Source organism: Bubalus bubalis, chromosome 1 (genome assembly GCF_019923935.1).
Source record: "Bubalus bubalis isolate 160015118507 breed Murrah chromosome 1, NDDB_SH_1, whole genome shotgun sequence".
Taxonomy (NCBI): domain Eukaryota; kingdom Metazoa; phylum Chordata; class Mammalia; order Artiodactyla; family Bovidae; genus Bubalus; species Bubalus bubalis.
This window is the reverse complement of record NC_059157.1, coordinates 171,480,241-171,494,039: the sequence shown is the minus strand read 5'-3', so window position 1 is coordinate 171,494,039 and position 13,799 is coordinate 171,480,241. Positions and strand designations below refer to the sequence as shown.

Here is a 13,799-nt window from a genome sequence, read left to right as displayed (position 1 = left end):
CTCTCCGTTCTCCCCCCCTCTCTCCCCTCCTCTTTCTCTAACACACACACACGCACATACACGCACAATGAAGCCTTCAAATAAGTGCCCTGGTCCGTCCAAATATATTTTTATTTCTTTCGGAACGGAGGATTGGTACGGTTCCTGGGGTAATAGAAAAGATGTACAGAAAGGCATCATAAATATGAACCATCAGCCACGTCAGAAAGTCTAGGCGTTGGGGGTGGGGCGGGATGCAGCCCGAGATAAGGGAAAGTAAACAGGGGTATTCAACGGCTAAGGCCGTTAGTAATGTTCGTGGGTGGGTCGGCTGGCTCTGGGTGAGGACCCGGGGGAGGCCCTAGGAGAACATCCACTCCGCTTCGAAACCTCTAGAAAGAAAAATGAAACCTGCAACTTCCTGGGAAGGAAAGGGAAACACTCCCGAGAGCGTTGCTCCCCCGGACTTGATGTCGGAGTCACGCAGGCCCTGCCCCGGCAGGAGCTGTCAGAACCGCCGCATCCCCGCGGCTCTGCCCACAGGAGGGCGACCTGCGCGTTCGCTCCCACTCAGATCACCAGGGTGTCCTCAAATGTCCTGCTCCCCTCCCTTCGCCGCTCAGCCAGCTGACGACGAGCAGCAGGAGGCGGCTGGGAGCCCAGGTGCTAGGGTGGAGAGGGCCGCCGAGCCCCAGGTCCTCCGCCTTCTCAGCCGCTGCCCCCGTGCTCACCCACCTGATGCTCCTTCACCACTTCGCTGAGGCAGGGATATCGCTCCGAGATCCATCGGTAAAACTTGGGGACTCCCATTTCGGCCGTCAATATTAACTCCAGTCAGGGCCAAACGGAAACCAAACGCCCCGCCGGGGCCTACGCAGCCACCTCCAGCCGTCGCTCCGCGGATGACAACACACCGCCCGCCCGACCATAGAGAGCGGCCGCCGGGCCTAGAGCGGCCGGCTCCGAGGCCGCATCCCCGGGGCGGGGCTCTAGTCTCGGCCGAAAGGCCCGCAGCCGAGCTTCCTGGTGGGTTACACGGAAGAAACCCAAGGCGCGTTTGATGCGCGTGTGAAATTCAATTCTGAAAATGTCAGTTGATGGAGCGGTTCTCTATCAGTGGATTTGGAAGTGGTGTGGAAACCCCATGAGACGACTGTAAGAATCCTGGCTCTTTCTGTCTCGTGGGATTACAAATCTCAGTGGTTTTCAATACGAATTTGTAAAGGTCTGATGATTTATTTGGTTTACTTTGTGAGCGTTAATTTTTCGAGGTTATGACGGTTTCTTTTCAAAACTTTCTTTTTCCAAATTACTTGCTTAAAATAATTTCCTAACACCCCTCCATCCAACTTACTCTACAACTATTTACATTATGACTTTCCTTGAATAGGAAAGTACATGTTTAGTTTTCACATTTATACCGCTTGGGTTACCCCCATCACACTTAAACTGTACAAAAGAAAGAATTCTGTAAGGTGAACTTAAGTGAAATTACCTGTTATAAAAAGTTTTCCATTTATTTGCATATAATCTCATTGCTTTGTAATTACTATGAATTATTTTAAATCTTCTGTAATAAAACATACCCCCAAATTTATTATTAAAATTGTTTAGATTTTAAAACCTCATGAAATGTTACGTACTGCTTTTTCCCCAAACTACAGGATTCTGCATTCTGGTGCACTTTTAGTATGGTAGCACCTTTAAAATTACAGAATGTTTATACAGTTTCATATTCATGCTAATTGGCTAACTTTTCTCTCCCTATCATATTTTCAACCATACCAAAAAAAAAAAGGGAGTTTTACTAAGTGAAGTTAATAATGTGCTGTGTATGTTTTACATCTCTCTTACTAGACAATTCCCAGATGGCAGGGCAACTATTGTTAGCTTTGTGCACAAATATAGCACAGTGTTAACATAAAGAGTATTTATTCAATATAATTTTTTGTTCAAATGAATCCTTATGCTAGCACTTATAATTAGTGAAAATTGTGAAATGAAATTAGGCTGGCTTGTTTTTTGCAAATATCTTTTTAGAGCATAAAAACATACAATATTCCATTTCTCTATAATACACAGTATATATTAAAACAGTTTATTTCATAACAACATATATTATTTTAAATATTATTAACAATCAGGGAGAAATACCAGTTAATCTGAGAATATAAACATATGTTTTACTTTGGAATTGAATAGATAACAACCACAGATTAATGCACCAAATGCATTAAATTTATATTATTAACATATTCTTTAAAGTAATTCCATTTTACATATATGGGGTCCAACCAAGGTACATCTGGCATAGCAAGTTTTCATCAGTAGCTTCTTGTATAAGGTAATGCACGTGTCCTTCGATAGATAATGGCAGCCCTGTCACTCTATTTCGGGTCTTGATTACACCTCGCAGTCGCTGCTCGATGTCAAGAACATGAGTCTTGGCCTAAAAAGAAATGGAAGAGCATAAGAACTAAGGTCCCAATGACATGTGGATGTATGTTTATAAACTGGAATTACTGCCTTTCTGTTATTTTAACAAATATTAATGCCATTTTACTGACCCTTACCCCTTTTGTTAAGAGCAAATACAGACAAAAGAGAGAAGAAACAAATATGATAACTTGAGATACTGATCTTAAAACTTGCAATGTTGACCTAACATCAACTGCGTGGAAGTTTTTCAGGACTAAGTGAAATATCAAGAATCTCTTCCACATTAGAAGTCTAAAAAAATAATTAATAAAAAAAAAAAAAAATCTACCCTAAAAAGTGTTTAGGACATAAACATTTGAATATTAATATTCTAGGAATAGCAATAATACTCTGATGCCTAATATTTTCCATTAGTATATGCAAATGGGAATTCTACATGAGCACCTGGAATCCTACATATTTCTCTCAATCAAGATAGCATATCAGAATGCAAAAGTGAGAATGATGTTATTAGAATAACAATCCTCAACCTATTCTAACTTATTTAAAACAACTATCTGGAAAATTTGAGTCTTCAACCAATAGTCAGCTCACTGCAGCCAATCATTCAACCAACAGTGGACTGAAAAAATTCAGGGGAAAACAATTCCAGAAAGTTCCAAAACAGAAAACTTGAATTTGCCACATACCAGCAACTATTTACATAGCATTTACACTATATTTACAACTATTTACATGGTATTTACTTTGTACTAGGTACTATAAGTAATCTAGAGATGATTTAAAGTATATGGGATGATATACACAGGTTATATATACAATGCCATGTCATTTTATATAAGGGATTTGAGCAATCTGGGATTTTGGTATCCATTCCAAGGGGGTCCTGGAACCTATCTCCAATGGAAACCCAGGGAAAAGGGACTACTGTGTTAGTAGAGTGACTTCTACATATTGAAGCTGAGACCTGCTGCTCTATAAATTCAGGCAATTTGTGTTCACGTTTTTCCCACTCTTTATCATAATTGTGAATTGTTATGATTAAACAGGCATATCTTGAACTCTTTTTATTACATGAAGGATAATAGTGTTAACATTAGTAATGACAAGAAAACTTACAGCATTGTCCTACTACATGGAGAACTAGATTTCAGAGTATTAAGTGGTCAGTCACTGACAGTATTTAGAATCAGTTTCCATTTGCAGAGAAATACAATATCAGTTCATATCAAGCTACACCTTCTACTAACCTTTTCATTGACAACTTCGCCTGTTTCATTCAGTGCTGCTTTGGAATGCCCCTTCACTGGTTTACTCCATTCCACAAGAGGATCATGTAGAAAAGTCTTTAAGACACTAAAATGGAAACAAATATTATAATACAGTGTTATTTTTATAAAAAGAATTCTCATTTAAGTCAACACTTAGGTGAAGGGTAACTGAAGGATGAAAAGCTAATCATAATACTTTACTAAACACATTACTACTACTTCAGAAAATGCTATACTTCCTCTTTCAGAGAATTTGCCTTTGCCTACACGTAACCAATGTATTCTACCATAATGCCTGGTAGACAGCTCTTAAATAAAAAAAAGTGGGTAAGTAAGCTTTACATGTTCTTCTAAAAAACTACTTCCCACAACTAACATCATATTTACTGGTGAAAGACTGGCTTCTTTACCCCAAAGGTTAGGAACAAGACAAGGATGTAGATGTCTCCCCACGGCTATTTGATGTTGATCTAGCTAGGGCAATTAGGTAAGAAAAAGAAAAGGCACTGAGATTGGATTGGAAAGAAGAAGTAAAATTCTATCTACAGATGACCTGCTGTTGTAGAGAGAAAAATCTTAAGGCATCTATAAAAATAACTATTACAACAAATAAATGGGTTCTGTAAGATTACAGGATACATGATCAATATATAAATTTAGTTATGTTTCTATACACTAGCAATGAACAAACATGAAATTAAGAAAAAAATTCCTTTCAGAATAGCATTAAAAGGAATAAAATACTTAGGAACACATTTTTAAAAAGTTAACTGCAAGATTTGCAAACTAAGAATTATAAAACATTGTTGAAAGAAATTTAAGAAGACTTAAATAAATAGCCCCCTGGAGAAGGAAATGGCAACCCACTCCAGTATTCTTGCCTGGAGAATCCCATGGATGGAGGAGCCTGGTGGGCTACAGTCCATGGGGTTGTAAAGAGTCAGACACGACTAAGCGACTTAACTAACTAAATAAATAAATAGAAAGACTTACTAACTTCATGGATCAGAAGACTTAATATTGTTAAGATGGCACTGCTCCCTAAATTGATTTACAATGTCATTCCTATCAAAATTTAGGCTGGCCATTGCTGAAAATGACAATATGATCTTACAATGCATATGGAAATGCAATATACTTGTAACAGTTAAATAATCTCGGAAAAAAAAAAAAGTTGGAGGATTCACATTTCCTGATTTCAAAATTTACTACAAATCTACAGTAATCAGGACAGTGTTGCTGTTGGCATAAGGTCAGACATATAGATCAATGGAATAAAACTGAGAATCTAGAAATAAGCCTTTACATGTATGGTCAATTGGTTTTCAACAGAAGTGTCAAGACAATTAAATAAGAGAAAAATAATCTTTTCAAAAATGGTGCTGAAACAACTGGATACACATATTTAAAAAAATAAAGAGCCCAATTTCACTCTAGATGCACAAAATAACTAAAAATGATCAAAGATTTAAATAAGAGCTAAAACTGTAAAACACTAAGACATATATGTGACTCTTCATGACTTTGAATTATACAGTAGTTCCTTAGATACGACACCAAAAAGTACAAATAACAACAAATGTAGATAAATTAGTCATCAAGGGTATAACTGTTTTGCTTCAAAGGGCATCATCAAAAATTAATCAGCAATTCATATATCAGAGAAAATACTTACAAATCATATATTCATGAAGGTCTGTATCCAGAGTATTTAAAGAACTCTCACAACTCAAAGAAAGACTAATAATCCAATTTTAAAAATGGGCAAAGGATTTAAATAGACATTTGTCCAAAGAATATATACAGGTGACCAATAAATACATGAAAAGATGCTCAACATAACTGATCATTAGGGAAATGCAATCTGAAACAATGACATACAATTTCACACCCACCAACATTGTTATTGTTTAGTCGCTAAATTGTGTCTGACTCTTTTGTAGTCCCATGAACTATAACCCGCCAGGCTCCTCTGTCCATGGGATTTTCCAAGCAAGAATACTGGAGTAGGTTGCCATTTCCTTCTCCAGGGGATCTTCCCGACCCAGGGATCAAACCTGTGTCTCCTGCATTGGCAAGCAGATTCTTTACCACTGAGCCATGTGGGAAGCCCCAAATAAAATAGACAATAACAAGTTCTGGTAAGGATGTGGAGAAATTAGAACCCTCAGACACTGCTAGTGGGACTATAATGTATTACATCTGCTTTTCAAAACAGTTTGAAAGCTCCTCAAAATGTTAAGCTTAGAGTTAACTTATGATCCAGGATTCTACTCCTAGGTATAACCAAAAGAAAACATGTATCAACATGAAACTTGTACTTAGTGTTCACAGCCACACTATACACAATAGCCAAACCAATCCAAATGTCCATTAACTGATGAACTGATAAACAAAAGGTGGTATATCCATATAATAGAATATTATTTGGCAATAAAAAAGAATGAAGTACTGACATATGTTACAGCACAGATAAAACCTTAACATTATGCTAGTGAAAGATGACACACACGAAAGGTCACATTTTGTGTAATTCCATTTATATATGAAATATTCAGAATACGCAAATCTATAGAGACAGAAGCAGTGACAGATTTTTTGGGTTCCCAAATCACTTCAGACAGTGACTGCAGCCATGAAATTAAAAGACGCTCCTTGGAAGGAAAGCTATGACACACCTAGACAGTGTATTAAAAAAAGCAGAGACATCACTCTGCCCACAATGGTCCTTATAGTCAAAGCTTTGGGTTTTTCAATAGTTATGTATGAATGTGAGAGTTGGACCATAAAGAAAGCTGAGCGCTGAAGAACTGATGCTTTCGATCTGTGGTGCTGGAGAAGCCTCTCGAGAGTCTCTTGTACTGCAAGGAGATCAAACCAGTCCATCCTAAAGGAAATCAGTCCTGAATATCCATTGGAAGGACTAATGCTGAAGCTGAAGCTCCAATACTTTGGCCTGCTGTGAGGAGCCGACTCATTGGAAAAGACCCTGATGCTGGGAAAGACTGAGGGCAGAAGAGAAGGGGGCGGCAGAGATGAGATGCGTAGAGAGCCTCACGGATTCAATGACGGGAATTTGAGCAAACTCTAGGAGTTAGTGGAGGACAGGGGAGCCTGGCATGCCATGGGGTTGCAGAGTAGCACACGACTTAGCAACTGAACAACAACAACAAATAGAGACAGAAAGAGATCAGTGGTTACCAGGAGATGGTGGGGGAGTAGAATTGGGGAGTGACTGCTAATTTCTTTTGGAAGTGATAAAATATTTTATAATTAGATAGTGGTGATGGTCACACAATCTTGTGAATATACTAAAACCACTGTAGTATATGTATTAAGACTGAATTTTTTGTTATGTAAAATATATCTTAATGGAAGTTATTATTAAAAAAACAACTTCAGTACAAAGTAGCTTCTGTATAAAAAAAACATACTTAAGAACCAATAGTCACATCCAAAGTTACTATTAAAATTGTTTACAGAATATAAAGGATTACCTCATTAAAGGCTCTCTCTGATCTCTCATTAGTCTCATTGTAACTTCACAAGCTCTTCGAAAAAGACCTTCCGTTCCCATCGGACCCATTCCGTTAACCATATTATGAGTCAGGCGAAATGGAACAATTTCTGGGACCTCAAAGGTTTCTCCCTTAAAACAAGGCATTTCATTAAAAAGTAAAAATGCTGTAATTTTAAAATATGCAAAAAATTTGGAGCTTCATATTTGACTCTTTTAGCAAAGAGCAAACATTCTCTCAAAATATTTATATTTGCAGCTTACATTAGTGGCCTATATCATGAGTCATATGACTCTACCTCTGCTTTTGAGGAATTGAAACACAACTCCTTGGATAAGATCTAGAGGATGGGTAGATTCATCTTTCACTGAATTACTGAAGTTAATAGCATTATAGAGAAGTATTTATGATTTATTATTTAGCCTTATATTAACAGGGCTTCCCTGGTGGCTCAGACAGTAAAGAATGCAACGCAGGAGACCCAGGTTCAATCCCTGGGTTGGGAAGATCCCCTGGAGAAGGGAATTGCAACCCACTCCAGTATTCTTGCCTAGAGAATTCCATGTGCAGAGAAGCCTGGTGGGCTATAGTCTATGGAGTCGCAAAGAGTCAGACATGACTGAGCAACTCACATACACACATCCCTGAGACAGGAAGTGTATGTAACATGTATTATGATGAAGTCCAGTTCATTTATTTTCTGCCATTCTCTAACCTGCCTTCCCTAGAATGTTTTCATCCCTCTGGTCCGTTTCCCTAAGTTCCTCTCATGTATGAATCCCCTATACCAGTGATTTATCTCTGATTTGTTTTCTGTTGGGTCTGTGGCTTTTCGTGGTTTCCAAACAGCAGATGGCAACCCATAGAGAATCAGGGTGAAGAAAAGAGCGGGTTTAATTACCAGTTCGCCTTTCAGGATCATAACATTGGAAAATTGGAGGGTGGGCTTAAGGAGAGTCCAACCTTCATTTATTACCAAACCCCAGTCTGGACCTACAGAATCTGAATTTCCTGGGATGTTTCCTAGGTATCTGCATTACAAAAAATTTCTTAGATGATTCTGATGTGCTGCCAGGTTTGGAAACAATCACATCAAATTACTGTCCCTTTAAAACTGAGTCTTAGTAAAATGAACTGTTCATTTAAGAGAACTATGAGTCAGAACTTGGATCTATACTTTTGGACTTAAAAGTTCAGTGCTTTAGTTTAGTTTTACTGTATCACTCTTTTGAGTTCTCTCCAACCTAAGTTGCTTTACTGAGGGATATGGGATCCACTGACTAAAACCAGTTAACCAACTTGCAATGTCACTTAACTGAGACTGTAACTGCTACAAATTGTCTAGGAAGAACAGCTGTTGAGGAAAGGATATTAGGAGAAAACATACAATTACCTATGGTAAGTCATATCACATACCTTATTGAAGAGACAGTTGAAATCCACATGTACACATTCACCAGTCAAAGAATCAAAGAGAATGTTTTCACCATGACGGTCTCCAAGGCCCAGGATATAACCGACCATTGACATAACTGCGGTGGAACGACAGTATGCTGATCTGCTACTGTACCTAAAGGAAATATAATGCCTATCAAATATCCTTGTATCATATGAGGCAACATACATATAAATATATTTTTTTAAAAAGCTAACCATAACAGTATATTATATTCTTGGTAACTAACCATGATGTAGGATCAGGGAATGTTCTCAGAAACCACTCATGAAAAACAGGAGGATGCCTGGGCAGGAGAAATTCTTGGAATACTTTGAGTTTTTCAGACAAAGCTGCTGATTTTGGTAGCATACACTGCCGAAGTTCCTTCCCTGTCATATAAACTCCTGCAAGGTAAAGTGATTTCCATTAATCACACAAGCCAAATGGAAAAAGGGGCAATTTTCTTTTGGTGAAAATAGGACAGGAAAATGTCTACTTTTAATCAAATTGTACTCAGATTATTTTATTCCATGGGTTATAATCTAATACTGTCATTGTTTATTTTGATGCTTAAATTATTCGACGTTTGGCCAGTGGGAGAGTCTAATCCTAGTCTAACACTTTGGTTTCATTCTAGCTTTATCTTTCCTTTTCTTTCTCTAATAATGTAAAACTAGCTCTCATTAACCATAGTGTATTTATTTACTTACTCAAGTCTAGTTTACACATAAAGTAGTTTAAGAATTGCTAACCAATAACTCCTAAAAAATTACATTTTCATATACATATTTGTAAGCTATCTCAAATCCTTTTGGAATAAATAAAAAGAATTAAAACACAAGTAAGGAAGGAAGGAAGAAATGTCTTAAGTACTTCTGCATATAGTACCTAGAAATTTTACTATGGCTTATACCCCTAAAATGTACAATGATATATGTTAATAATTATTATACCTATATTGTATGTTTATACCATAAGAATTAATTTTAGTACCCTTTTCTTTATATAGTTTGGTCAGAATAGGTCTCAAACCAGCAGTGTTGTTGACCCATTCAATAATCCCACATTCATCGTTCAGTGGAATAACTGCATATGTTCGAATATGAAGTTCTCTTCTACGAGATTCTGCATCTTTTCTTAAGCACTATTAAAAAAAAAAAACACATACACTTAAAAGTTAAAAATTTCTAAATGTTATATCAAATATATCTAAAGATTTTTCTTTTCATAGCAAAAGAATGTCAATTAAAGCTTACTATGTAGTATAGATGAATAATTCTTCAGAATGGTAGAGCAGGAAACTACTGGGACAGTATCCATAATTTATTTCCAAATCATTAGAAATACCTTTGGTAAATACTTCTTTAAATTATTCACTATTAATATGACAACAATACAGTCTTCAAAAATATTATAATTATGACAAATAATGACAAAATAATCTTTAAAAATTGCTTCCAAGACATTCCTGAAACATTAAGTCCTTAGTCACAGAGAAGCTATTTGATTTTATCCAAAAGATGCATGATCAAAAAAATATGAGTTTTACGATATCCCCATATAGCCTCATTTGAAAAATCATCTAGCAGAGGAAAGCTTTTCACATCTCATCTGCTTAATCCTAAAATATACTAGGTAAGGATAAAGAGTATGTTATTTAATTCTGGAACTGTATGAAATGAACAAACTATGCACAGATCTATAATTGTAACCTGTCAAATTCAAAAACACAAGCAACTGATCAAAAATACATTTTAAGTGTTAGGAATAAATAGGCTACACAAATGTCAGCAAAGTAGTATGGCATGAGAATCACATAACAAGATCAGTAATATGGCCTCCTAGACCAACATAATGAGACTAGTTTTTCACCATCAGGCTATTTGACAATGTTAATGTGGGGGAATGGTAATGAAACAACTTAATTGGTAACAAAGCTGATTAAGATAAATTTATAAATGAAATCCAGGCCACTTGATACTCCCAACTAGAAAAACACTCAAGGAGCCTTGGAACAAACATACTGATAGTTTAATATCAGTAAATTAAGTTACCAAGTTACCAAACAACATTTTAAATAAAGAATATTCCTTCCCTTCATAATACCTTTGAAATGGGTTTTTAATATGCAATTAGTTTTTAAACTACCTTTGGTTAAACTGAGCACAAATCATAATTCTCCTTAAAAAAAAAAAAAACAAAACTCATCTGCTGCTATATGTTTTCTATGTTAAGGGTCCATAACTTTTCCTGCTAATAAAAGAGGTACCAGTAAAATGTAGGAAGGGGATAGAGAGGAAGAATGAATAGCATATCAAAAAAAAGTAAGGTTTTCACAGTATGGTTTAATTTTTTACCAATATAAAAATAGATGCACTTATAAAAACCTGGCTAGAGAATAATTCAAAACACCAAAAGACCATACATTTATAATAACCTTTTAATGAGATTTTTCATACCATCTCTGAGACAGAAATCAAGCACTTACCAATAGCACTGAGAAAAAAAAACCACCCACTAATGATCACCTTTAAAAAGAGTGCTGGTAAAAATAGAACTAACATTTTTTTCTAGCACTGAAACATAAAACACAAATAAATCTGATAGAAAAAATACATTATAGATAATTTAAACATTACATAGAAAATATTTTCCTTTGTTAATATGTCTTTTACTTCTTTTTCTCAATATAATAAAAGTATCTTACTTAAAAAAAATTAAGTGAAACCAGAAAATTCCACTTCAGGACACATATCCAAAATACTGACAGCAGGGACTCGAATAGATATCTATACACCTAGGTTCATGGCTGCATTATTCACAACAGTCAAAAGGTAGAAGCAACCCATGTGTCCATTGATGGGTGAATGGATAAATAAAATGTGGATTACACATTCAATTCTATATTATCCAACCTTATAAAGGAAAGAAATTCTGACATGCTGTATATAAATGAACTTGATAACATAATGCTAAGTGAAAAAGCCAGTAATAGGGGCTTCCCTGATGCTCAGGGGCTCAGGGGCTCAGGGTGATAGGGGGGCTCAGATAGGGGCTCAGATGATAAAGAATCCGCCTGCAATGCAGGAGACCTGGGTTGGATCCCTGGGTTGGGATGATCTCCTAGAGGAGGGCATGGCAACCCACTCTAGTATTCTTGCCTGGAGAATCCCCATGGACAGAGGTGCCTGGTGGGCTACAGTCCACAGGGTCACAAAGAGTCGGACACAACTGATTGAGCAAAAAGGACAAATACTATTTGACTCCACTTACATGAGATATCTAGAGTACTTAACTTGATAGAGACATAAAAGTAGAATGGTGGTTACCAGAGCCTGGGGAGGACGGGAATAGGGAGTTTACTATTCAATAGATACAGAGTTTCAGTTTGAGAAGATGAAAAAAGTTCTGGTGAAGGATAACTACACAACAATGTGAATGTACTTAATAGCACTAAATTGAACTGAACACTTAAAAATGGTTAAGATGGTAAATTTTATGTAAGTATATTTTATCCCGATAAAATAAATTAAGTGAACATGAAAAAGGCAGTATAGTTCACTTCAAGAGGGATCTACTTGCCCATATCTCATTAATAGTAATTATAGCAATTCTAAAATAAAAGCAAACTGTATCCAAACCTTATTAATCAAGGAATTGAATTCCATTAGTCTACAATCCTTTCTCAAGTCATCTTTTGGCTTACACATCATAATGTAGAACTTTCCATCAGATCCTTTTAAAGAGATCTTCTTTGGTTTCTGAAGAGAAGCAAGAATTTCTACCTAAAAGATGATGAATTATATATAAATTAAGGTCAAATTTTTTGTTTAAATTTCTATGTATATTATATTGTGTTATCTCACATAAATAAAGGAAAATATAATAACCTGTATTTATAGAAAGTTGACTGTTTTATTAATTTATCTTTATCTATGATCTATGAAAAGAATGGTTGCCCATAAGTAGAGACACATTTTCACCCATTAGACATGGCTATTGAAGTAAAAGGATTACTTTGTCAGCAATGTAAGTTCATAGTATCTAAATTTAGGCAGCCACTTAAAGCAGCCACAATGTTTAAATGATTTTTGAAACATTTTCCTTAGGACTTTTCTATAGAACCTAAGACAGTTTTTAAATGCCTTTAATGGTAACAAATCAGAAAGAAATGGTAAAAAATCAGATTGATTATATTCTTTGCAACCAAAGACGGAGAAGCTCTGTAAAACAGCAAGAACAAGACTGGGAGCTGACTGTGGCTCAGATCATGAACTCCTTATTGCCAAATTTAGACTTAAATTGAAGAAAGTAGGGAAAACCACTAGACCATTCAGGTATGACCTAAATCAAATTCCTAACAACTATACAGTGAGAGTGACAAATAGATTCAAGGAATTAGATCTGATAGAGTGCCTGAAGAACTATGGATGGAGGTCCGTGACATTGTACAAGAGGCAGGGATCAAGACCATGCCCAAGAAAAAGAAATGCAAAAAGGAAAATTGGTTGTCTGAGGAAGCCTTACAAACAACTATGAAAAGAAGAGAGACGAAAGGCAAAGGGGCAAAGGAAAGATATACCCATTTGAATGCAGAGTTCCAAAGAATAGCAAGGAGAGATAAGAAAGCCTTCCTCAGTGATCAATGCAAAGAAATAGAGGAAAACAACAGAATGGGAAAGACTAGAGATCTCTTCAAGAAAATTAGAGATACCAAGGGAACTTTTCATGCAGAGATGGGCACAATAAAGACAGAAATGGTATGGACCTAACAGAAGCAGAAGATATGAAGAAGAGGTGGCAAGAATACACAGAAATATATAAAAAAGATCTTCAAAATCCAGATGATCACGATGGTATGATCACTCACCTAAAGCCAGACATACTGGAATGCAAAGTCAAGCAGGCCTTAGGAAGCATCACTACGAACAAAGCTAGTGCAGGTGATGGAATTCCAGTTGAGCTATTTCAAATCCTAAAAGATGATGCTGTGAAAGTGCTGCACTCAACATGCCAGCAAATTTGGAAAACTCAGCAGTGGCCACAGGACTAGAAAAGGTCAGTTTTCATTCCAATCCCAAAGAAAGGCAATGCCAGAGAATGCTCAAACTACTGCACAATTGTACTCATCTCACTAGCAAAGTAATGCTCAAA

The 13,799-nt window shown here is 36.4% G+C and overlaps 2 protein-coding genes across 5 annotated transcripts in view; both read right to left on the bottom strand.

Annotated features, from left to right (window-relative positions):
• Window positions 1-1,653, bottom strand: part of XRN1 (5'-3' exoribonuclease 1) — a 115,633-nt gene extending 113,980 nt beyond the window's left edge. Inside the window, exon 1 of one of the 4 annotated variants that reach the window (XM_006078011.4) lies at window positions 715-1,653. In XM_006078011.4, coding sequence (XP_006078073.1) covers window positions 715-789 — 75 coding nt within the window. In that variant the 5' untranslated portion in view covers window positions 790-1,653. The remainder of the gene's footprint in view (window positions 1-714) is intronic. The other 3 variants (XM_006078010.4, XM_006078009.4, XR_006552600.2) reach the window with 3 other exon arrangements.
• A 410-nt stretch (window positions 1,654-2,063) lies between these two features.
• Window positions 2,064-13,799, bottom strand: part of ATR (ATR serine/threonine kinase) — a 117,182-nt gene continuing 105,446 nt past the window's right edge. The window contains exons 41-47 of the mRNA XM_006078007.4: window positions 12,287-12,430; window positions 9,639-9,789; window positions 8,893-9,049; window positions 8,624-8,777; window positions 7,187-7,338; window positions 3,669-3,774; window positions 2,064-2,428 (exon numbers count right to left, since the gene is read on the bottom strand). Of these exons, the coding sequence (XP_006078069.3) occupies window positions 2,255-2,428; window positions 3,669-3,774; window positions 7,187-7,338; window positions 8,624-8,777; window positions 8,893-9,049; window positions 9,639-9,789; window positions 12,287-12,430 (1,038 nt within the window). The 3' untranslated portion in view covers window positions 2,064-2,254. The remainder of the gene's footprint in view (window positions 2,429-3,668; window positions 3,775-7,186; window positions 7,339-8,623; window positions 8,778-8,892; window positions 9,050-9,638; window positions 9,790-12,286; window positions 12,431-13,799) is intronic.